The sequence below is a fragment of the Mastigoproctus giganteus genome, chromosome 1 (genome assembly GCF_048544385.1).
Source record: "Mastigoproctus giganteus isolate SK-2022 chromosome 1, ASM4854438v1, whole genome shotgun sequence".
In the NCBI taxonomy this organism is placed as follows: Eukaryota; Metazoa; Arthropoda; class Arachnida; order Uropygi; family Thelyphonidae; genus Mastigoproctus; species Mastigoproctus giganteus.
Window position 1 is genome coordinate 245038976 of NC_143575.1, and position 26617 is coordinate 245065592.

General features: G+C 36.0%; 1 protein-coding gene across 1 annotated transcript in view; it reads right to left on the minus strand.

Annotated features, from left to right (window-relative positions):
- Positions 1-10064: 10064 nt before the first annotated feature.
- Positions 10065-26617, minus strand: part of LOC150091724 (uncharacterized) — a 515450-nt gene continuing 498897 nt past the window's right edge. The window contains exons 17-18 of the mRNA XM_090369463.1: positions 25971-26094; positions 10065-11868 (exon numbers count right to left, since the gene is read on the minus strand). Of these exons, the coding sequence (XP_090225589.1) occupies positions 10065-11868; positions 25971-26094 (1928 nt within the window). The remainder of the gene's footprint in view (positions 11869-25970; positions 26095-26617) is intronic.

The following is a 26617-nucleotide window of genomic DNA, read 5'->3' on the forward strand; positions in this document are numbered from 1 at the left end:
GTCCAAGACATATTTCCTATTACAAGTCTGATATCAACTTCATGTTTATTATTTATTTTTCTATAAATACCTGTAAATTTTCCTTTATAATTTTTTGTTTTATTTTTCCTCATAAAAAACATGGAAGTATCAAATATACACCATGTGGGTACTTTTAATTTTTTGAGCATAGTAATAGGAAGGTTGAATTTTGTTTATCATTTTGCATCAGTGTTCTATGCTTAAGTGAGAAAGAAACCTAATGTTCTTAAATGCACATATGTGCACAGGTGAAGCTATTCAATTTGAACAAGTTATGTTCATCTGGCAAATTATGACTTTTGGAGATGAGTAATCAGTTAAGAATATTTAAATAGTTCAGATTTAAAGAAAATGGCTAAGAGGTAGTTAGCAACTGGCTGCTGTACTATGAAAATATATCAGTGTGTGTGTGGATTTTCTATCCAAGATTTTCACTGAGATATTCTTGGATATTTTATCCAAGAATATCTCAGTGGATCACTATAATTGAAACCAGTCGTGTCTCAATGGATCACTGAAACCACTATATTCAGATGATCTGGCTCCGTGTCACTTCTCTTTAAAAAGGACCATCACAGTACTTTTTCAGCTGGAGAACCAAACAGATTTCATGACTTGAAAACAATGAAGTAATGTGATAAAATTAAAAAGAAACACATTACAAAATCTGATTATTAGAGATATTTTCAGAAATGACAAGCAAACTGAGTCATCTTATCTGAACTAGATAAGTTGCTTATTATTAACAGAACTAGTCCTGGAACTTTTTTCTTGATATTCTGTATATATATCACATACAAGACACCCAATTACTTTGCAGAGAATTGGGACCTTTCTTTGCCAGATCAGAATTTTATTGATGAAAACATATACATTTATCTTACACAATTTCTAATAAGTTGCAAAATTCGCAAATCCAATACATAACATAACATACTGATAATTTGGACACTCACTTCTTATTACCACCATTACATCTTATTCTTATGATTCAATTTTTTTTTTTTAGTAATTTTTTTTCTGTTGACTATATTTATTATGCAGAATATTTCTTAATTTCTTTTAGAATATTACTTAACATTAGCAGATGCTGGAATATTTGATCATCACAATCTATCTGATTTTCAATATCAGAAACTGAACAAGCATAGCAGGCATGCTTGTTCAGATTCTGAATTGCTGACACTATCTCAAATTGGATTAGTACTTTTTCATTTAATAGATCTTATTCATATATAATTTAAATTTCAGTATGATGGCTTTTTTTTAAAAACCGAATTGTGGGTGGGGTTCTTTAGATTATGCACATTGCATAAATCAGAAGACCAAGTGAAAAGCTCTTCATTTAGTCCTCTGATTTATGTCCAAATTATCCATAGACTGATAGAGAAGTCATAATTCCACTGTATAAGGCAACTGTAAGACTGCAATTGGAATACTGTGTCCAAGTATGGAGATCTCCACTAAAAAAATTAAATTAAAAAGGTGGGCAATGAAAAATTTAATTTGAGCTTCTTGAAAGGATCCAAAGATGGGCAATTCACATTATGAGATTGGTAAAAGGGTGACCATATGAGGAAAGACTTTGTGGACTAGAGAGCTTGGCAACCAGGCACCTTAGAGGAGACCTGATTGAGGTTCATAATGCTCTGAGAGGGCTGAGTGGTTAGTAAAATGAATGAAGGTGAAATTTCACTGTTATAAAAGAATTCCAAATCTAGGGGCCATAAATTCAAATTACAGAGGAAGAGACTTAGGCTAGACTGTAGAAATTTTTCTTTTAGCCAGGGAGCTATTGATTACTGGAACAAGTTGCTTCTGTAGGTAGTTAAGGCTGATAGTTTAAAGAAATTCAAAGGTCAACTGGACCTATCTTTGTTGACCTTTGAATTTCTTTGTAGAATTATGTACTACCCTCCATGAGGAGGGTAGTACATAATTTATCTATTTTCTTATCTACTTAAAATTTTTTTTTTCTTGGTTGGTGCAGCAAAAGTCTGTGTTTGTAATTACTCTACACAGCTAATACTAATATTAACTTGGATTTCTCAAACGTGAAGTAGGCAATTTTTGGGAAATTTTTTTCCTTTACTTTTAATTGAAATTTTACTCAATTTATATCCTACTATTTATCAGAATATATAGGCCAATTACTTCCCTTATACCAAGATGCATATTAAGGCTTTGAAATCCCAAGAAATTTGATAAAATTAAAGTGGACTTTCAAGAGAAATCCGATAAAAATGATGAAACTTGATAAATTAAATATTAGAAGGAATGTGCTCAGTCTCAGATTTACTAATAGGTTAATTAAGTGAAAGAAAGTCAATACAACTGACCTTTTACAAAATCTATGTTTCACTCTCATCATGATATGCCACTAAGACTCATTAGAGAAAAGTCTAATGAGTCTAATGGGTCTTACTTTAGTCAGACTGCAAAGTAAACAATAGTAAAAGTAATAGCTCTTTTGCCTGTAAAACAATTTAATATTGAAATACATGCAACTTCTTTCCTTCATAAATTACTTTAATATTATTATTCAATCAAATATATTTTAATGAATAAATTTAAAATTTTATTATTTTTACTATTTTAGGCAAAAACTGCTATTTTTTTTAAAAAAAATCTTGTTTCTTTAATTTCCCATTGTTTATGAGCTTTGTAAATTAACTACATTAATATGCATGAACATTAATATGCATGAATTATTCTAAAAGAACTATTATTCTTTTTTATGAAAAAAAAAAAAAAAACGCACTTTTTGTGTGCTTTTTTCCTTACAATAAAGCTTTACCATAAATTAAGAAGAAAAGAATCTAAATGCACCTTGTATTTGTAAACCACTCAAAAATACAAAGCAAATTATGATTTTCTTCTTTCCTTTTTTTTCCACCCTGGAAACAGAATTTAAAAGATGCAGGTGGAAGTATGCAAGTTAGAAGGAAGACAAAAGAATGACAAAAGTTTACAGTGATCTAAAAAAAGTAATGAAACTCTCTTCATCCTCTAATTTCAAAGGTCATTAACTTAAATTACTCTACCAAACAGAATATGAATAGAACTAATATGAAGTTTCTGAATCTTTCTATAATTAGGAATTAAAATTTAGTATGCTCAAACATTTTTCATAAATTTATTATTATCCATTAAATTTAAGTAATTATCCATTTCTTCTCATAGAATCCCTTTCAATATTAAAAATATATTTAAATTTACAAACAAAAATTTGTTATTCTAAAATGTCATATCAACCATGAACAACATAAGATGGAAAGTCAATTGTCATTGAAATAAAAAAAAAAATAAAAATAAAATATGATTAAAAATAATAAACGATTTTATGACTTTATTTAGATCATTAACACATATTTCAGTAATTCCCCAAAAAAACAGAGATGATAGTACACTATTAACTATCACACAGTAAAATAAAAGTTAAATGTTAGGCGTCCATGTAGTCCTCCTATTTGGAACATTAAAATATGTCACAGATCAATTTTCCACATAGTCACAACTAGGTTAAATGGCAACATGTTTATTTTTATATTCTGGGATACTGATAGAGATAGGGGACTGTTAAGAATATGGGAGCCACAAAATAGTGCTGAGTTAACACTAGGTATGTAAAAGCAAGTATGCAACCAGTCCTAGTCCGATACTTTCTCTGCCATACACAGAGAAAATGTTTTTTATTCATATGTCATCTCCCATTCTAGTTCTGAAAATATCACAAAAGTTAATCATCTCATACCAACTCACTTGCTTAATTCCAATGATTAACTAAATGTTAATTTTAGGAAATGCTCCACCCTACAAATATAACTAATGTAATATAAAATAAAATTACCAATGAACGTTCAGTGTAGATAAACAATATTTTGTTTGTAGTGAACTTGAAAGTAGTTGAATATTGTGTATCTACACTGAACATTCATTAGTGAATTTCTAATTCGTAGTACTATGCTTTAGGCACATATCTACTTAAAAATAAAATTATTTAATTAAAGGCCTTTCCAATTAAATAATTGGAAGAGTTTGGTATATAACTATGTTTTAACATAATGGCATGTTAAAGCTATATTAATTCTACTAAAATTCTAAATATAACCTCTACTGTTTTCATGATCAAAAGAATCAATTACTTATAGTTCTTGGAACAAAATGTAGAAGTTTTCAAACTGAAACATTTTAGAAACGGCATAGTGCTGGATTTAATTTATTCAGCCTAAATTTTAGGCTGAATAAATTAAAATATAGAAATCGTTGTGAATTACAATGTAGGACAAGATCCTTGGAAATAACCTACCACAAAATCAGCATCAGATAGATGTACATTTAACCACTGTTTTCAGAAGCACTGCAGTGATGTCAAAATTCCTAGAATAGATAAATAATACCCAGCACTAAACTGTTAGTAGATCACCAGTGGAATAACCAGAAAATCAGTGTCCTGTCATATAAGCATTCTCCAAAAAGGAGAGAATTCAATGGGAATTTTCTTTATCAACTTTCTCCCACAGCGTTATGGCATTATGTTTCCAGGAATGATCTGGCCATCTCCTCTTTTATCCATGTGCATATATACATGTTCTACTAAACTATAGTGAAGGATTTGTCTGCCTCAGTTATTTGCTGGCTAGTGAATCTGTTACTGTACTTTCACTAATTATGAGGAGTAAGATATCATTCCCAAATATCTGCTGTTAGTTTTTCTATGTAGCAGATTAGGGTCATTATTTCTAAAAATCTGACTGAGGTAGAAGAATAAAATTTCAAATTTAAACTAGATAATGAAAATACTGAGATTATTGTGATAATGTAGACTGATCTCATTGAGTTACTTTATTCAGTTTATTTTAATTTATCCTAGTTTACATATATTCTTTATTTTTATGATAAACACTTTTACATTGTGCATTAATCACTCTTGCAATGTGAACCAATCACACCAACACAATGTATGGTTCAATTCATTCAGTAAATAAAGTTTCAAAAATATAAAAATACTGGCTTCTTGAAAAACAAAAAAAAAAAAAAAAAAAAAAAAACCCAGCCACATTTGCATGTTATAAATTTTGATGTGTTCAAAGTAGTGACATTATCTCCGTCCCTTGAATACTTTAGAAATATATGTTTCGTTAATTAAAACTATATAAATATTCCCGATACAGCTAATTTTGAAAACAATGTCCTAAGAAAGGCTTTTTTTTTTTTTGATAATCATGGAAGGTTAAATTATTAAAGTTAACTAATGAAATAACTTAATTGAATAATCAGCTATAATGAACACCAATCTGAAATCAAGTTGTACAATGATACATATCCATATTAACTGGAAAATGGGTAGAGTGAAATTGCATCACAATTATCTCAGTTTTTCTATTTAAAGTGTTCTGTTAAAATAAATTTAATAATAATATTTCAATAAAAATTTAACTCTCATAAAAAAATACTGAGACCATATTTTTATAGTTATCTGTATTTTTAATATTTAAAAAAAATCTGGTTGTACTAAAGAAAACCCAAATAAAATAGTAATATTAAAATATAGAACAGTCTTAAAACAAACAAACAAACAAACAAACAAAAAAAATATATAAATATTTCTAGAGGATAAGCTTTGATATTTTTGTCTGGGCACAAACATATGAATCACATGTCACACCATTACAAGATTATACCAACATTTATTTCAAGAACATGGTTTATATATTAATTAAAAGTATTACTGGATAAAATGCCTTTGCCACTTTCCAAGCTAATGGCAAACTAAAATTTAGTATTGCACTATGAACATAAGATACTGCATAACTTACTGCAAAATAAGTTTTTGCTTTTCTTCGTAAGTTCCAGTTCTTCCTCATTGAAGAACTGGCACTTTTCCAGTTCTAGGAAGAAACTTCAATTTGCCAGTTTTGTAATTGGGAGATAGGAAAGGCTTTTTCATCCAAACTTTATTAGTTAACAAGTGTGAAGCCTTGACGCTCATTAAGGATCTTAAAAATATCACTGTAGTGTAAAATTGTTGGCATTCAAGGTTTGGTCTTGCTTGTTGCTTTTATTTCGCCATTTTAGTTCAATTGTTTCATTTTATTACACCCTACAAATAGAAGTTGAAAAGAGAAAGAGACCAATACTACTGCAGTCACTGTCACACAAAGGGGAAGGGGGAAAAAAAGATCTGTTTTTAATTTCTACCTACGTGTGCATGTATTGAAGGGAAACAACTTCTGACAGACTTATGAAATGGAATCAAGTCATCTAAACTTTAAAAATAAGAAATAATTCTAATAACTATGATAATTTTGCTATATCTGGAATAGCAACTATGCAGGGAATTCAAACTTTATTGAATGAAATATATGTTAATTTGAAATAAATTAAGAGTATTCACACAACAATGTTCTGTTTAATTTTCATATTAATTTCTAAATCTGAAAATTAAACAGATAAGTTATAATGGGATTTCATTTGTATCAACCAATCTTATTCAATCAATTTGGAATTACCGTTACCCACATGTAAAGCCAGAGGGGAAAAAAAAATTTTTTTTACAAAGCATTTAGTTAAAGAAACAGGCTAATAGTTTATTTCTGTAAAAGGTAGATTGCCACATGACAGAAACAGCTTCTCTGAGTAGGGCACTAACTAGTACTATACAAATATTCTATACCCTTCTTACCTAATCAAATGTTACCGCATCCAATATTAATGAGACAGTAACTGTGAGGTAGAATTAATAAGTTCCAGGGCTGAATTTTTTGAGTATTAGCTACTATGTATATAACATAAATGAAATTGTTTGTTTCAAAAGATTTTTATTGTCTCTAGATCCATTCCAGTGGTTCTGCCACTTCTGGATGGCTAATGGCTTTCAACAACCATGTTGCATTTGTTAACTATAAACATGTTGGAAAATCTTTCATGATACTCAAAGAGTGTTGTTGAATTTGGGTAAAAGGAAAAGGCAAAAGGATTATCTGGCAAAGGAGGTAACCAAATATTTTGGTCATAGTTCATATAACGAGATCCTACTAATTTCAATCAAGTACAAACTATGTAAGGAAAGCTTATAAACTTGACATTTAACTTTTCAGGATCAGAAATCAACAATTTTGATATGGCAGGAAATGCCACGGTCTAAATCTATATCTCTATATACATAAAAGCAGAAATCTTACTTAAATGCTGAAATCCAATCCACTACTATGACAATGCTGTAATAACCAAACTCACTTTTAAATACAAATAAAAAACAGCAATAACAACAACAAACACCCCCCTCCATGATATTTAGCACTATATCAAATGTATAATGCTAGGCACATTCCTCTATTCAGCTGCATTCCTTGATGGTGGAAAGAAAACCTTTAATCTCGTTATTTCAAATTTGATAAAATGGAGGTAATTTTTATCAAATACAGAAAAGTATCAAACACTGATACTTTTCTGTATGCTGAGCAACTGAATACCTGAAAACATTTTATAACAGGAAGTAATTTTCAGAAGGCTTAGAATGAAATTAAATTGTGATTCTTCTTCTTCTTATAAGCAATGCCACTACATATATATATATTCAAGATATGTAAATGCATACAAGTACTGATTGGTAAAAGCAGTGCAAGGAAGAAATTGGGGGGGGGGGGAAAGAACAGAAGAAATCTCTCTCTGCACCTTCCTTCTTCCTAATAGTTTGAATTATATTAAACTATCAAAGCACAAGAAAATTAATTCTACTCTACTGATTTGACCATTTATTGCTTGCATGCAGTCAAAATGGTTTGATTCACTTTGGCAAAATAAAGTCTCCAGTTTTTTTGGATGAACACGATTTGTTGTTTTAAAAGGGTTCTTGTATTTATCAGTAAAGGAATAAATTAACTGAGGAATAGGCCATACTTTCTACATATCCAGTTACTACATGGGTAGGGATTTTTTAAAAATTGGTATCTGGGATTCAGATCCTTGTATACGATACGTTGGGAAGGTATGGTATATTTTTTTAAATAGTAAATGGACAACGTTTATGAAATGTGCTTGTAATCTGTGGCAATATGATGCAAAAGTTGAAAATCTGAGACTGACTCCAACAGTCTGGCATTTTCAGTAACAAGCATGTCGATACTTCGACTTGAAATGCGTCCAATGTGGATTGGGGATACCTGAATTAACTGATAAGTAATGGTTGTTGTTTAAAAAAATTCAGTCGTGGGACTTACTAACCATACTGATTATTGCTATTTCAAAACAAAAAACTTCATCTTATTAGCCACTTTATGGGAAAAAATTATGGGGGGGGGGGAAGGTAGAAATTAGCTAATGGCAAAACACTGAACATTGAATTTATACCTTTTCCCTATTTTATATTTTAGAATATAAAATTCAATTCATACTAAAAAAACATTCTGAACTTTCTCTACTCACCATATTTTAAAGCTGATGGATAAAAGCTGATAATTTTGCATTCTGTGTATTACATTTTTCAATATATACATAAAAAAAAAAAAAAAAAAATTTCCTTCTAAACATACCCTTTGCATTTTTTTTGAAAAAGCTGTAAAATCTCTGTAATTATCCATTTAGGCCTAGATGAATAACCTAATAACTTATGAATAAATTTCACATATATTTGTGCACAATTTTAATTACTGAAAACCCATTTTATCATATATCATTCATTCATGGGTTGTAGTATGCTATAGAGAGAGTGTAGAGTTTGTTCTTATAGTTTCCCAAAATGTAGAAAGGCCTATTTTGGAAGGAAGTGTATTTTTTATAAGTTCATCTATGATTTACAAAAATTTTATTTTTTTCAATGCTAAATAATAATTCATTAATTTCTTCCCTCTTAGTCTTATCTTAATGCACAGATTGCAAAATTTATAGATTTCAGTGAATGACTTAAAAAATAGTCTTAAAATGAGGTCTTTCAAACTAATATTTCATCACCGACTGATCTGATGGGCTTTTTTATACAAATAGGTCGTCTTTGAAATTATAAAGAAACTTTAAACAATTGTTTTCAAAGTAGCTATACATATTTGTATGTATACCCATACATAAATAACAATGATTAATTTTTTTTTGGCTAAGAATCACTTAAAAAATAGTCATGAATTATATTTTTAGAGGAAGAGCTAGGAATACTGCTAAACAAAAGTACAAAAGCATTTTATAACATTTAGTTTCCTTGTCTACTCTGATTTTTATTTATTTTATGTTTTCTAATTCAATGAAGTTAAAGGATTTGAAGTAAGTTATATAAATTAACGGAGTAATGAGCAATTACATTTAACAAAATTTCTGTATTTCTACTATTGAAGTAGTAGAATGTAGTTTTTTCAGCAAGGAAACAAGTATGTAGTATGGCTTATCTAAATTTATAAAATTATCAGTGCAGTTGTTAATTTAAAAATACAAACAGTAAGCTTCATAAATATCTGGAACAGAAATGCCAGAAATTTATAATTAGTGTGTGTGCACATGCACACACATGCAAATACACTTTCTTGGTATCATTCAGAATATGGATCACAAGTGATAAAATGTCTTCATTTAAAAAGAAAACAAAACATTTAATAACAGAGTCAGAAAACGTGCCTCTGAATACTTGTTTACAAACACATAACAGTGACACAATTCTGCACAAAGCACCAACATGGTTCTTCTGCTGCTTTTCTTTTTTAAGAATCTGTACACGGAGATGCAGAAGAACACATATATTTCCCTCCCCTCCCGAACTAAACTAAGTTGATAATGGTCCACTTCTTAACAGGATGAATGATGGCAATATAAAACACATGCAACTTTTTATATAATAATAATGTTCACTTCTGTAAATGTTCTATTATTTAATGCACTGAACAATCAGTGTTAGGAAGCATATCTTCAAGGCCTATCAAAGTTTTTAAAAGTCTTTTACCACCTGTTTCAAGTGGTAAGATGTATTTTAAAAATGTATTTTAAAAATTACATTGTTATAGTTCCATATACTTTTATAGGCTGGTATGAACACAATGAATTCACAAATAGTGGCCTTATCACTCCTGCGTTATATATGAAACAATGTCTGTAACTCCAGTTAATTCATCATCATCTGCCTCTGGATTACGAGATCGCAACAAACTATCAATTGTGAACCCGCCATTTGACTGTTGGCTAGAATGATTATAGTAAGGATAAGGAAGTTCTTGTTGAGGGGAATAATTAGAAGAATAGGAAGTTGATGATGACTGTTGGGGTGGTGGCGGTGGTGGTGGGGGAGGGGGCGGTGGTGGGGGAGGTGGTTGCTGTGGTGGCGGCCCTGCATGCTCTGACTGTGGAGAATAATATTCTTGGTTATAATATTCAGGAGAACATTGTCCAGAATATGATTCTGGGTACTGCCTGTAGAGTCTCTGTGGTGGTGGCGGTGGTGGTGGAGGAGGAGGAGGAGGAGTACGTGATTGGTTGTTCAATGGTGAATCCTCTGTGTAGGGACTAGAGGAAGACTGTGGTGATCGTTCAGAAGTAGTCCTAGCATAACTTGATGTTTGTTGATATTCACCTTGAATATATCTTCCTTGTGGTTGGTATCGATCTCCAGAAATGGAATTGGGAGATGTATAATCTTGATTTGAAGCCTGGGCAGCAGAAGATTCTTGCGAATAGGAGGATGGCTTTTCATATGGACTAGAATGTGAATAAGATCCTAGGCGAATTAAACCAGCAGGACTAGGTGACTTAGAATAAGTATCTAAAGGTGTAAGTTTTGCAGGACTGGAAGAATGTGGATAGGCCTCAACAAGAGAAGGCCTCAAAGGACTAGGCCTAGATGGATATGCCTCTAGTGGGGTCAGACATTCAGAATATGGATCACCATAATCTCTTTCAGTAGATTCACTCTGAAAATAAGTTGTGGAATGATTTTTAGGGGGGGGACAATATTTGAATTCTGGTTGTTCACTGGACAGAGTTTTGGTCTGCTCATTATTTTCGAAAGATAATGCTGTACTTTGATCTTCAACTTCATGGGCAGAAGATGGGGTGAACTTCTTGGATCCTTCCACAACTTTTCCCTCTAGCAGTTCCTGAGAATTCTGTTTCACCATTTCTGGTGATTCTTGAGTTTTCTGCATCACCTGGAAAGGATTACTCTTTACGGATACAGATGTATCAGCAGTTGAATTAAGTGGAACTATTTTGCCTTTCTCCAACCTATCAACTTCACACTTACCAAAGTGATCAACTGGTAGTGTTTTTGTACTTACATTTGCACTCCTTTTTTCTGAATGAACTATATTTTTGTTTGGAGGCTGAGACTTATCATTAACTACATCCTCGGACTTTCTTGGTGCATCTCTGGAAGAGCGTGATGTGCTTTCATCACTCTCAAGAGTCTTCTCTTTCTTTATCAATGCTTCCTCCTCCTCCTCCTCTTCTTCTTCATCATCTCCATCTCCATCATCATCATCATCATCATCATCGTCATCTTCATCATCGTCTCCTTCTTCATCAGAACCAACAATGGCATTACAACCAAATTTTCTAGATTTATGCTTTGGATCATCATCAGATTCAGATTTTTTTTCATCCTCGTCGTCCTCATCATCTTCATCCTCACTTTTAATTATTAATCTCCGATGCTTATTAATAATCTGCTTATCTGATTTAACAGACTTTACTGGCTCAGATTTACTGCTAGCATCTGTATCATCAGTTTCTTCTTCTTCTTCTTCATTTTCACTTTCATTTTCTTCTGATTCTGATGACTTCCATCGATGAACTCGTGGTAACCTCTTTACCTTTTTCACTCTCCAGCGACGCTCACTTTCTTCGGAGTCAGATTTCTGCTTTCGTTTTAATCTAAAATACACAAATCCAGTTTAGAAATCAATCTTAAAAAACTTGAAAATTGAATGAAAAAAATTTTTAATTTAAACTTAAATGTAATCCTATATACAATTTATGAGCAAGGTTTATGAGAGAAAGAAACATATACCTACAAACAGATGTCCCCCAATCTTTTCCTGGTTTATCTATTTGTTATTTTATGTCCATAATTTTGAAAACTAAACAGAAAAATCTTTATAAACTTTATCACTTGTAGAAGAAGTAAACATAGTTACTACAGTTACTATTTTTTGAAGATGCCAGGTAAAAATGACCATGAAAAAAAAAAAAGCATGTATAAATCAATGTCAGTGACATGAAGGAAACCGATCTTGAATCTTAATTAATGGTCACTGTAAAACTAACCAATATGAGTAAAGTGTAGTAATTAAAAAAAAAAAAAAAAAAGCAGACAGTATAAAAACACTTTGCCAAAATCCCTTCTTCAATCATATTAGTTTAAAATTTATTTTTTTTGGAGTAAAAACTGCAGCCATTATCATTCCACTGCAGGATGGAAGCCTCCTCAACAATTCATGCTGAGGGAAATTTACATTTACTCTTCCAGAATAGAACAGTGTACCTCACTCATCGCAATGCCTCCTTACCCAATCCATCCATGCAGGAGTGCTACAAGACAGCATTTTATCAGGGCTACTATTTACCGCTCTCCTTATTCCGCATGTCTGCCACGCTGATCCAGTGAGGGTTGGCAGATCGACTGTATTTAGCAGTCAGGGGCTTGAACCCCGGTCTACTCAAAGAGCGTGTGCTACTGCACTCTTTTACTGACCACTTGGCTATGGGTACTAAAAAATTTGAAGTTTTGGAATTTTCTCTTTGATAAAATTGACAAGTATATAATGCAAAATTTTGTGACCTTCTAGGTAAAGTGAGAGCTATTCATAGCGGAATTATCCACTATGAATAACGGATTGTTTCTTGAAATGTGCATTCTTCACAAAACTGCAATATTTTCTTACAATACAAAGCTAACAGATTACGGCTAATGGCTGCTCAAAATGTATTGTTAGACAATATTTGCTTGTTATACTTTGATGTTATCACAAAGGGAGAACCACAAATTTAAACATATACACCAACCGTTTATAACTGATTTAATAATAAAATAAAATGATACAAAGGACTGTAAAATAATATTTGCAAAAAATATGATTATTTACAAAAAACTAATTTACAACAAAAATAAAATAAAATAAGTAAATAAGTTAAAATGCATTAAAATATAAATTTTAAAATCGATAAAAACACTATTAAAGCTTTCGGAGGTGTTTACCTCCTTCCTCAGCAATAATGAATATTTAAGCGACACATCCTTAAGTACCAGGTTCACGGCACACGTGGATGACCAGGCGCATACTCGGTAATCCTTTCACTTGTACCAGAACCGGAAGTGGTCTGGGGACATCGAAAACTTTTTCTCCCTTTATAAAATTCACCTTGGAGGTAGAAATAGATGACACCCTCCCATTTCTGGACATTATGGTATATAGGGAAGGCCCCAGACTTAGAACTAGGGTTTATAGGAAACTAATGTGTAGGGGCCAGTACACACATTATAGGACAGCACAGACTGCCCAACATAAAAATAGTGTGGCCAGAGCACTTTGGGTAGGGTGAGGACACATTGCAGCACCTCTGAGGAGAGGGAAGAAGGAAATTAGGCAAATAATGACGGATCTTATGAGGTGCGGTTACCCCCAGAGGGTCATTGATAAATACAATAGAGAGGGAGAGCCCAATTGGGTAGTTCCGCCTATACCACTTACCACAGTATATGTTCCCTACTATCCTGGCCTGTCGGATCGCATTGCAAGAATGCTTCGCGACTTTCAGACACGTTGTGTGCAGCTCCCGGGCCGGAGGTTGCACACAGTAGTGTCACAGGTCAAAGACCCCATTACTAGGGATTCTAGTAGTGGGGTCGTATATGAGATCACATGCCCGGATTGTGGGGGAGACAGGACAGCGTCTCAAGGACCGTCTTGGGGAACATTCAAGAGCGATACGGACTGCAGAGCTCAATAAATCCGCCATTGCCGAGCACTATTGGGAAAAACAACACCAGATCTCCCCCGACAACGCTGTCATCCTTGACCGGGCGCATAGATTCTGGGACCGCAAGTGGCTGGAAAGTCTGTGGATTGGATCCTCTGGCAACAATAGCATGAACAGAGACAGCGGAGTTAGGCTTCACCCCCTTTTTGAGGCGGTGGTTTTTGCCAGAGATAAACGTTTTAGTTTTTGATGTCCCCAGACCACTTCCGGTTCTGGTACAAGTTAAAGGATTACTGAGTATGCGCCTGGTCATCCACGTGTGCCGTGAACCTGGTACTTAAGGATGTGTCGCTTAAATATTCATTATTGCTGAGGAAGGAGGTAGACACCTCCGAAAGCTTTAATAGTGTTTTTATCGATTTTAAAATTTATATTTTAATGCGTTTTAACTTATTTACTTATTTTATTTTATTTTTGTTGTAAATTAGTTTTTTGTAAATAATCATATTTTTTGAAAATATTATTTTACAGTCTTTTGTATCATTTTATTTTATTATTAAATCAGTTATAAACGGTTGGTGTATGTTTAAATTTGTGGTATGAATAATCCCAACCTTAGAGGCCTTATTGCAGACAAAGGGAGAAATTCTGTTTTAGTACAGAAGCCAAATAAATTCACTATCCATGGTCATATGCTGTTCTGAGCTGCAATAAAAAGATAAACTCCGCTGAAAAATAGATTTACTCCCCATCACTTCTCTTGTTTTACTGTGGTTTTTGGCAGATGTGCAATTTCACACAATCACATCGGTGATTGCTAAATGTGGTGCTGTTTCTTGTATTTCTCTCTCTCTATCTTGGGATCTCTGACCACACGGTCAGAGATCCCAAGATAGAGAGCTCATGGCTAATATTGCACCTAGCGGTCTCATGATGATAAATGAGGGCCCAACTAGAGGTCTTCATTGCCTCGACCTCATATTATCATCTGGTTCCTGTAGCATCGACATCAAACCTGACACTCACTTTGAATCTGATCATGAACCAATCATAGTCCTATTGCAGCTCCCAATGCTCAACATACAAGGAAAAGGAAGGACAGCATCTCTTCCATCTTCCTAGAATAAATGCCTTGAAGTAGCAAGATTCATTCCCCAGGATTGAATCAGGTGCCTTGGAACTGGCCCTAGATATATTAACTATATGGTAGGCACACTGTTACAACATTCTCAGCAACTAAACAAGTCTCTATCTGTGCTAGGACTAATGCTTAGTGGTCTCCGGAAAATTACAATTTAAAGTGCAACAGTCCCTCCCTAAACAATGGAAACAGTCTGGTACAGCACATGACAGAATTCAATACTCCAAAGCGAGAGTACTGTTTACCAGATTGAAATCTCAAAGCATCAAAAATATACTAACGGGACCTTATCCAAAGGCAAATTGCCATACCCTACCCCTAACTCTGAACCAGATTCTAACTTCAATCCAGTTTAATGGTTCAACTATGTAGCCAGATTTCAGGATAACACTGCACAACTATATGATTACCAACCAGACTTCATTTCTGGTCCAGCTGATGAGCTATTTTCTATCCAAATCGATTAAGAGAAACTCCTTCAAGCCATCAACTTGCTGTGTCTATCATGCACTGCTGGTGTGGATAAAGTCCCGCATTTCATTGTAAAGTGCTTCAGTTCATATATTCTTGATCCTATGCTCTACTTATTCAACTTCATTCTCTCTCAAAGAGTGTTTCCTACGTCCTGGAGCAAATATGCTCCCACTACCAAAAGTTCAGGTATCAAGCCAGCTGAAGCACTATAGACCAATATCCACTGCATTCACGTTTCTTAAGCTACTGGAAAAAGCTCTTCCACTGCACATAACAACTGCCAAAGCAGCTCCATTATGTTCTCTCCAACTGATCAACTTCTGTATTCTTCTAGCAGTCCAAACGGCAATTCTAAATGCATTTGAGTACAGGAAGAAATGGTGGTTGTTTATGCTGATATCGAAGCTGCTCTTGATAGCCTAAATATTACAGCTATTCTGAATCCACTAAACAATTTCTTCTGGATAAAATGTGACGTTTTCGCTTTTCTGCATTTACTCCTCCAGAATAGAACAGTGTACCTCACTCATCGCAATGTTTCCTTACCCAATCCATCCATGCAGGAGTGTTACAAGACAGCGTTTTATCAGGGCTACTATTTACCGCTCTCCTTATTCCGCATGTGTGTAACAGAGATGATGTAATTATCTATGCCGATGACATAAAGTTCTTAATGGAAATACTGCCATCAGCTGACAGAGAAGTGATCACAACAGAAATCAGTAACAGGATCGTAGCTCTCTCTATCTCAACCATTTTGGTCTTAAACCGAACCCCCCAAAAATCCGTAATTATGGTGGTGTTCTCTCTCTCTCTCTGAAGCAATCTCCCACACTCATACAGCCCTGACTGGAGGGCACAATTATTCCAAGTGTGACTAAACACAAAGATCTCTGTGTAACTTTCGACTCAAAGCATAGATTCAACTGTCACATTGAATCTGTTCTACACAAGATAAGCTGAATGTGGGCTTCTCGCCCATCAAATCTCTCATATTATGGATGCAAAACCGCAATCAGATATCAGCAAACTGTTGTGCATTCTACTGTTTTGTATGCCTTTGAAATATGGGCCCCTGCGGCACCTTTTCTCATGAAATCCATCGTTGCCAGCAAACACTGGATACTGAAGTTGGCAATCCACAAAAATCCCATGGCTGCCTCAAATAATCCACATAAGGAGAAATATGACCACTGTTAAAATGCTAATTGGCAAAATCAACTTCCCCGACATCTGGGACATATGTCACCTCCTACCCTAAGAACCACTCCTCTTCTTCGTCAGCTACAGCAGAACAGACTGAAGATCTGTGACTGATTTCTACCCGGTAAAGAACTTCCCATAATACAAGTCCTGCTAATGATTGGAATAGACCTCCAGAAATTCGCTTCAGATCGTAATTACAGGCATTCACTGGCCAAACTGCTTCCACTGTTGTATCACCCCTGATTCTGACTCTCAAACTGATATCCCCCACCTGCCATCTGAGGTGCAGAATGGCACCTTACATGTACACTGATGAACTCTTTCACATGAAAATGCAAACTGCACACTGACTAACTTAATGTCTGAGACCCATGAGATCAGTGGAATATGCTGACTTACGAGCATTCAGGTGTTTTGTAATTAATTTTGTACAAATGTATGTGTGTATACCTTTGTGTTTGATTTGATTTGATTTGATTTTGGATTTTATTGGCGCATTAGCAACTAGGGCTATAATGCGCCAAGACCAGGTATATAAATATAAAACCTAATTAATTAGGCCACCATGTCCAGATTTAATAACAAATATTTAAAAAGATAAATCAATAAAAGAAATAACAATAACATATAAATTTTAAATATGATTAAAAACCTTTATTGCTTTCCAAAAGCTAAAAATAGCAGACACGTTGTCATTGTCAGATAAAATCTGACTGAGTGTATACAGCTCAGCCAGATGGATAAAAGCGGTAAAACGGATATTGCTAAAATCTGGACAGTCAACTAAAATGTGTCTAATAGATAAAATTGTGCCACAGGACTCACACATAGGAGGGCCATCAGCCCTCAGCAAATATGAATGAGTCAAATGACTATGTCCTATGCGGGTCCGGGCAAGAACAACCTCCTCCTTACGATTCCTGCGCAGACTAGACTGCCACGGTTCAATTACAGGCTTTATAAGATATAATTTATTCACAGTCTCTCTATTCCACGAGTCCTGCTATTGGGAGTGTATGTTTTGGTGTATTATTTGCCTGTAGTCTGTATAGGGGATTATACAGACTACAGGCAAATAATACTAGACAGAACTGGATGAGGATTATATCTCACAGATATTAAAGCCTGTAACATGCTGAGAGAGTCGGAATATATAATGAACCGTTGGTATTGGCATTCACTAATGTGATCCAAGGCTAACTCTATAGCGTGCAGCTCTGCAGTAAATATGCTGCTTTCAGAGGGAATCTGCTCCGATGTAGTGGTGTCTGTAAAGACAGCAGCAGATCCCACATATGATTCCGACTTCGAACCGTCTGTGTAGACTGGCGTGAAGTCGGAATATTCAGTTCGGTATGCTGAATGAAGCTGCAGGTACACAGATGATGGAGTGTCCGACTTTCCCCAATTTCTAAGAGACAAGTCACATTTCGGGACATGAGCATGCCAGGGTGGAAAAGGTTGCTTTGGTGTTTGGGCAACCTTGTCTACCTTGATATTAAGTTCTTTGAGTAGCTCTTGGAGATGAATACCAAAAGGACGATTGGCAGTCTTACGGGTATTATATAAATTTTCCCATCGTGGTTCAAAAACGAAGGGCCACGTAGGATGGTCTGGCAGGGATTTCAGTTTTAAAGCGTACTTTGAAGACAACTGCTTACGTTGAAGCGATAACGGTGGTTCGTTTGCTTCGACGTATAAGCTCTGGACAGGAGATGTGCGATATGCTCCAGTAGCAATACGTAGGGCCTGATGATGGACGGGGTCCAGCCATCGAAGGACACTTTCTCTGGCTGAGGAATATACCTGGGATCCATAATCTAGTTTGGATCGCACAAGTGCACGGTAAAGCCAAAGAAGGGTCCATCGGTCTGCTCCCCAAGATGTAGAGGAGAGCGAGCGGAGAATATTAAGCCCATGTGTGCACTTCGTGCGGAGTTGACGAATATGATGCAAAAAGGTCAGTTTTTTATCGAATATGAGTCCCAAGAATTTTGTGTTCGCTGCTACAAACAAAATGCTCGGACAAAATGCTATTCATATTAAATGAATAGCATTTTGTCCGAGCCTTAATTCAGGTTCAGGATGAAGATTACGCTTGCGACGAAAGTGTGCGCAAACGGTCTTCTCCGGTGAGAACCTGAAGCCATTAGCAAGTGCCCAGGAATTCAGACTATCAATGGCTTTCTGTAGTTGTCTTTCAATAACCCTCATGTTGCACGACTGACAAAAAATGCTAAAGTCATCAACATAGAGGGCACTGTTTACAGTTGGAGGAAGTTGTTCTGTGATGGAATTTATTTTGATGGCAAAAAGCATGACGCTTAAAACTGATCCTTGTGGTACTCCCTCCTCTTGGCTAAAGGAGCCAGAGAGTGAGGATCCCACATGAACTTGGAACGATCGATTGGCTAAAAAGTTTTGAATAAAAAAGGGCAGGTGCCCTCTTAGGCCTAGGCTATGTAAATCTTTTAAAATGCCAAATCTCCAAGTTGTGTCATACGCTTTCTCCATGTCAAAGAACACCGACACCAAGTGTTCACGTTTTAGGAAAGCATCCCAGATGGATGCTTCCAATCTAATAAGATGGTCCAAAGTGGACCGTTTCCTTCGGAAGCCGCACTGGATGTTGGAGAGGTCATTTGATTCCAGATACCATATTAAACGAGAATTAACCATTCTCTCCAGGATTTTGCACAGACAGCTAGTCAGAGCAATAGGACGATAATTGGTGGTGACTTTTGGATCCTTTCCTGGCTTAGGAAAGGCAAGAACGATTGCCTTTCGCCAGGAGTTCGGAAACTGCCCTTCAGTAAAGATTCTGTTATACAGAAGGAGCAGACAATCCATAGATTTTGGTGAAAGATGTTTAATCATTTCATAATGGATGCCATCTGGTCCAATGGCACCTGCTTTGGAAAGAGCGAGGGCTCTTTTCAGTTCCTGAATAGTGAAATCCCTGTTGTAGGAATAAATGCTCTTAGATTTAAAGTTAAGTGCCTGTTTTTCGATTTTATATTTCAGGACCAGAAACTCTGGGGAATACGAAGATGTTGCAGAGATGTTAGAGAATGTTTCCCCAAGAGAATTGGCTATTGCAGCTGGATCTGCAATAGCGCATCCATTATAATCTAGGATTGAAGAAGGGTGGGATGTATATTTTCCCTTCATTTTCCAGATTTTATCCCAGACTACCTTAGAGTTGGTAGACTGGTTAATAGATGATGTGAAACGGATCCATGATTCCTTTTGACTCTGATGGCGGATATATCGTGCTTTGACTCGTGCACGTTTAAAGGCTATAAGGTTGGTCATGGTAGGATATCGGCGGAATATCCCCCACGCTTTGTTTTGAGCCTTTTTTGCTGCTGTGCATTCTGAATTCCACCAAGGTTTGGGAAATGGTGGAAACCGGGCAGATGTTTTTGGAACAGCATTTCTGCTTGGACAATATTTTCTGTGATGTACTTAACTGCATCATTGATAGACTCTTGACTGACTGTGCTAAGATCAAAATTTGCCTGATGTTGGAAGGCAGTCCAGTCAGCCTGATCAATCTTCCACCGTGGTAACCTGAAGGGAAGACATTGTCTCCCACTATGTAACGAGGTTATCACAGGGAAGTGATCACTTCCGTATGGATTCTCCTCCACTTCCCAAGTGAGTGGAGAAGGGGAGCAGATAGAGAGATCAATGGCAGAAAAAGTACGGGTAGGCATGTGGAAGAAGGTATTTGTTCCAGTATTTAGAAGGGAAAGGTCATTGTCATTTAGCATATGCTCTATGACTCGTCCCCTTCCATTGATGTTAGCACTACCCCACAGGGTGTTATGTCCATTAAAATCCCCGAGAAGTAAGAAAGGGGGAGGCAACTGCATTAGAAGATCATCAAGAGCAAGAGCAATCAAGGGCAAATAGATAGAGCAGATGGTTAATAAAAATCGCACCGTAAGGCGAATTGCAACAGCTTCTATGCTAGTTGTAATTAGCAAGGGCTGCACTGGGGTCTGGTTACCCACAAGGATAGCCACTCCCCCATGTACAGAGCCATCTGCAATTCTATCCTTACGAAAAATTGCGGTGTTATGCATCGTGGGATCGTTATTTGCCTTAGATATGTCTCCTGCAAGCAAAAGTAAACTGGCTCGTGTTTTTGCAGGAGGGCCTTGATGTCATCAATATTTCGCCGGAATCCACGACAATTCGATTGTAGGAATTTAGCCATTATTTTGGCTTGGTGGGTCCATCAGGCGGCTTCCGAGGTGCTGAGGGCTTACTTTTATCAGTCTTGGGTTTATCTTTTTTGGGGAAGAATGGAAGCTGTCCCGTGTCCATTTCTTCCTCCGCAAAGAGTTCCAAGACTGAATCTTCGGGTACCTCCTTCTGCTCGACATCCATGTTTTCTTGGGTTCTAGGGGGACTTCCCCTTTCTTATTCTTTTCTTTCATAATTTCCTTTGTTGCTTGTGGAGCATTAGGAGGTACTGATATAGGAGTGGCAGCTGATTGGTTTTTCTGTGCAGGTTTTTGAGAACTTAAAAGATAACGCGCGATGGGATAGAAAGACTCCTTTGGAGGAATGGTCATGTCCGTCTGAGTTCCGACGGAACATCTCCCTGCTATCTTCTGGGCGTAGGTAGGTTTGTTGATATTCAGGGGTTTTATCGATTTCCTTGCCTCCTGGTATGATATATTTAGCTCTGCCTTCAGCCGTTGAATTTCTTTTTCTTCTTTCCACCTCTGGCATGCTCGTGAGTAGGCCGGGTGTTCGCCTTCACAGTTAATACAGGTGGGTTTTGCGGCTGAACATGCTGTTGTTTCGTGGTCCTTTGCACCGCACGAGCGCATGCAAGGACTCCACGGCAGGCCATTTGAGAGTGTCCATACTTCTGGCATTTAAAACACCGTAAAGGGTTCGGAACGTATGGACACACTGAACAATTGATGTATCCAGCTTTAATCTCATCAGGAGGTTTAGGAGAGTTAAAAGTCAGGATAACGCTCCTGGTTTTAACAAGTTTTCCATCCCTTCGCGCAGTAATTCTTTTGATGGCAATAACTCCCTGTGGTTTTAATTCAGAGCAGATTTCCTCCTTGGTTACGTCGAGAAGGTCCCACTCCGAAATGACACCTCTCGAGGAATTGAGTGTTCTGTGTGGTGTCACTGTTATAGGGATTCCTCAGATTGATGTTGTTCGGAGCAGATGTTCAGATTGCCTGTCATTTTTAGTTTCAATTAAAAGGTCTCCAGAACGAAGCCTCTTAACTGATTTGGGTGCACCTGCTAACCCGTCTAACCCTTTTTGAATAAAAAAGGGCGACATTTTACCAATCGGTGTTTCATTGGTAGAATGCATAATTAAGAACCTTGGGACAGGCCCTGATGGTAATTCTGTTCGCTGCCTCTTTTTAGCAATAATGCTATCTGTATCTGTGTCGTTGTTTTCAGATAGGGACCGGGTTGGGGCCCCTGAAGAAATAAGTTTATCAGGATTCATAGAAATTTTATTTGGTTCAGTGCCCGGGCTCCCCACCCACCATGGAGCCCAAAGGGGATGCCCACTATCCGGCAAGCAATAAATGCGCTCGGGAGTGGGACGCCAGGGCTACCCAGACACCATACCTGCACCGCCGCCAGCCTGAATCCTGTCCCTCGGACCGTGAGGGTAGGGGCATGGCATTGACACGGTTGACCCTCGCAGGCGAGCCTACTAGCCGATTGATCCTAGCCGGGCCTTCCAGGACCTCCCGTCTTGTCGAAGCAGGGGCCAAAGTGGTGTATTGAAGCTGGGCCCCTCAACCACCAGGATCCCCCATTCCGAATTTCCACAGGTCGCAGCGCACGGCAAACACGCCGGATTCCATTGATGTAAGCCTGGAACCTGGGCTGTGGGCGTTGGATCCCAGTGATGCTAGTCTGGAAGTCCAGCAGCGTCACCGGGAGGTCCCCTCACCACGTACAGGTGCCCACGTCGAGGGGGGCCTTTGTGTACTGTCCACCTGAGAACTCGTATATACTTCCAGTTATATATTTGGATATTCATTTATCTTATGACATGATTTAATGTCATGTACCATTCTCACCTATTTGTGATATATGTTTTTATGCTACCTCTTAACCTTTGTCAAGCTGCTGGCTTCCTGGCTCTGGCGGACACATATTGTATCTTTGATGTATACGGACGATATATGTAATGTGGCACCATGTACACAACAGTACAATAAAGATTTTCTTCTTCTACTTGTGCATATGCCCATTATGATATTCCCTGTCAGAGACTTGGTAATTTGGAATCTCCTATTTTCGATCTTCTCTGGCTTAAAATCTCTCTACCACATTCTGTCAAATTCATCTGTTGTCTCTATCATTCTCCCAACTCCACTAATTACTTGGAACTCTTTCACTTAATCACTCTGAAACTTGAATTTCTCCAGTCAAACTTTTCTAACAGTGAGGTAATTTTCCTTGGTGATTTTAATGTTAACAACTCCAGCTGGCTTTCGTTTTATAGTCACATGGACCCAGCTCGTTGAGATGATGAGTCTTTTGCAATTAATAATGACCCTGCACAGACTGTTCATTTAACCCCATCAGAATACAAGACAATCCTAAGCATGCAGTCAACATGCTTGATCTTTTTCTCACAAACAACTCTTAAGTACATGGTTGGGCGAGAAGTCCTCCAGGCTCTGCAGAACACAACTTGGTGATGGTCTCCTCTCCAATGGAGCCTTTCTCTCCTGGCCATTTGCAACCTTCTGTTGTTTGGCATTTCAAGAATGCAAAATGGGATGATCTGCGAGATTTCTTTTCTCCCTTTTCTTGGTCAGATTATTGTTTCAGATCTTCTGATGTCAACTCAGATCTTTGCAAACATTAACTCTGATGTTTGCTCAGATCGTGTCAGTTCAATTGTAAAGCATTTATTAATCAGTCCAAACTAGATTTTGAACAGGCTAAGAGTAGAAAACTTGCTTCTTGTCCAAATGGTAGTTGAGCGTTCAGGTCTCTTGCCAAAGCTATCGGACAGGTGCACTGGTCTCACTGTACTGAAACCTCTCTCTAGCGTTCAACCCCAATCAGCAATCCCATTAAGCATTAATGTCAAACGTGTGATTTTTTTTTTTTTTTTTTTTTAAAGGTCCTAGCCACTGAAATCCCAGGAAACTAGGTGGAAGGACCTGCCAGAGCAACTTGGTGTGATACTGGACACACCCGGCTAGCCTCCATGTGGCGAGGTATGGGCAAAGTCGGGGGCCCGGCGGCCAATAAGCCGGACAAACAATAGGCACAACACATCACACTGCACAGACATGGCCCACATACTTTCAATTCTCTGGCTTGACAGTATACTCTCCTAGATACAGCAAACACACGCAGAGATGGGAGAAATGATTTAATGTCATGTTCCAGGTGCCGTCTGACACGAACATACCTTATGTACTGAAACCTTTTATTATCATCCACCGAACCCAGTAGTGTGTGTGTGCATAAAATTCTGTATTTATTAATCTTTCTTGCAACTGGCACACATGACTGTCATCTTAATCTCCTTCTAGGCTACATTTTAGCCAATGTCTGCTGGCCATTATATTTTAAAATATTACTTATTTGACCTTAACTTCATAAATCTACATCTGCCAATCTAACTCTTGTTTTAGGTTTTAATTTAATGAATTGAACTCCTTTTGACTTTGGTTTTTAATTTTTATTTAATTGTTTTCCTTTATTTCTTTATTATTTTAGGCTTTGAATCCTATGAAACAAACACTGCATCATTTAGCTGCTGCCTACAGCAACTAATAATTTTTTTTATTATTATTTATACTTCACAAAAATATAATGAATCTGAAATCAAAGAAAAATTAGGATGATTATCTGTGACTAAATTTTGACTGCTGTATTGCTGAGTTAGTTATTTTCTTTAACAAAATTAATTTAGCATTCTTTCATTTAGATCACTATTTATTTGAGTTTGCATTACAACAAAAAACACAAATATCACATTTTATAACTGAAATTCTTTTAATTCATGAAGTTTCTCATTCCATATGAAAGATATTTAAATTACATGTAGTCTTCTGTAAATTGAAATAGTAATATCATCACATGAACTGTTCTGTAATATAAAAAAAGCATGCTGATTTCAGTCATGAAATTAAAAGCAAGCCGAAAGACTTATATGCCCAGTACAAGCAACAAAACTAAATAAATTGATAATAATCATAATAAAGCCCTGTTTCACAATCTTAATACAATCCTTGATTTCATAAACTGTAAAGATGCTATGACATATATTCCATGCTGTTACTGAGAGATAAGTTTTGCTTCCTTTGCTTATGCAAATATTAGTCTTTCTTACAACTCAAAATTCATCAAAATTCAGATAATGACTCTGAAACATGCTTATGACTTTTTTGTGGACAGTTCACTAGACTAAAACAAGTGGGAGTTGTCAACTTCTAGAAATATCTATAAATTTAAATTATTTAATTATTCGGTAAACTATTACTTCAATTAATATCAATACACTATAATATTAATTAATGAAATAATTTATGAATTAGTTATTAATTAGCTATTCAGTAGTTCTTTTTTTTTTTTTTTTTTTTTAACATTTCATTAAATATTTCCTGGTTCTATCAATTATTATAAATTGCCTTAAATGTTCTTTAGGAAATTGGTGGAATTGCACTCCAGATTTATTACAAATGAAACACTTCTTCCTGTCCATGATATCAGTAGACAACTACACAAATAATTATAATAAGAAAAAAAGCAATGTAAATCAAACTTGCTGTGATCAATTAACACTAATCAAATCCAAAATCAGTAATGGCTTTATTAGCATTGGGCATGTGCGTTAGTACTCTGTGGGTTTTGATTGAAGTGTTAGTTCCATGTTCATGCAATGATGATGATGCTGCTGCTGCTGCTGCTGGGAGTAATTGAGCAAGTGACCCCTCTGTATCTTACTACTCTGTGGCTGGGTCTGAAGGTTGGTTACATAGCCAGCCAGGTGTAGGAGTATATTATATTTGTCTATCAACACTGAATATGAAGGTAACTACCCAGCTTTCCTATTTTTATATATTATGCATATTTATATTTTATTTAAATTTTTTGTTCTATTATTTTATGTACTTACTGTTTGATGTAAACTCGTTGGATTTTACTCTCTTGAACCTTGGATATCCAATGTATTCGAAACTCAATAAAAGGATTTAATACTTACTGTTGTTTTTTATCCCATTCATCTTCATCATCTGTGGATATCTCTTTATAGCTGATATTCTTCTTTGCAGCTTGCCTAGTTGAATGGCGGTAAGCTTCACTTCCTTCACTTTCCCAATCGTCATCTTCAATTAAAAATATAAAATAGGATGTATACATATGTGTGTATGTATAAGTTGTTTTTAAAGTCAAATTAATAACAAATGAACATCAAAGAAGTCCATATGGACAAGAGCACACAATTAGAAAAGTATTAAAATTGAAAAAAGCTTTCTGCTTAAAAAGATTACAGGAACTAATTCAATTGCCCGAAAGCAATTTTAAAACATATAAAAAACCCATTGTGAGTTTCCCAAATGTTCAAAAAAATTACCGAAGTAAAATTTTATTAGAGGTGAATTCAGCTACTGCTACACAGTCCTATATTTATGACAGTTCTTTAATGTCTTGAATCTTTATGGGTTCAAGACATGAAAACTAACTCTTAAGTTTGGATAAACAAATAACTGCGAATTATACTGGATATACAGTCTTTAAACTTTTATCTATTTATTTCACAATCAGATAAAAGCCTCAATAACATTTAAAGATGTAGGTAACCTGCAACATGTCAGACCATAAAGTCATCTGGTGGTGCACGTCTTAATT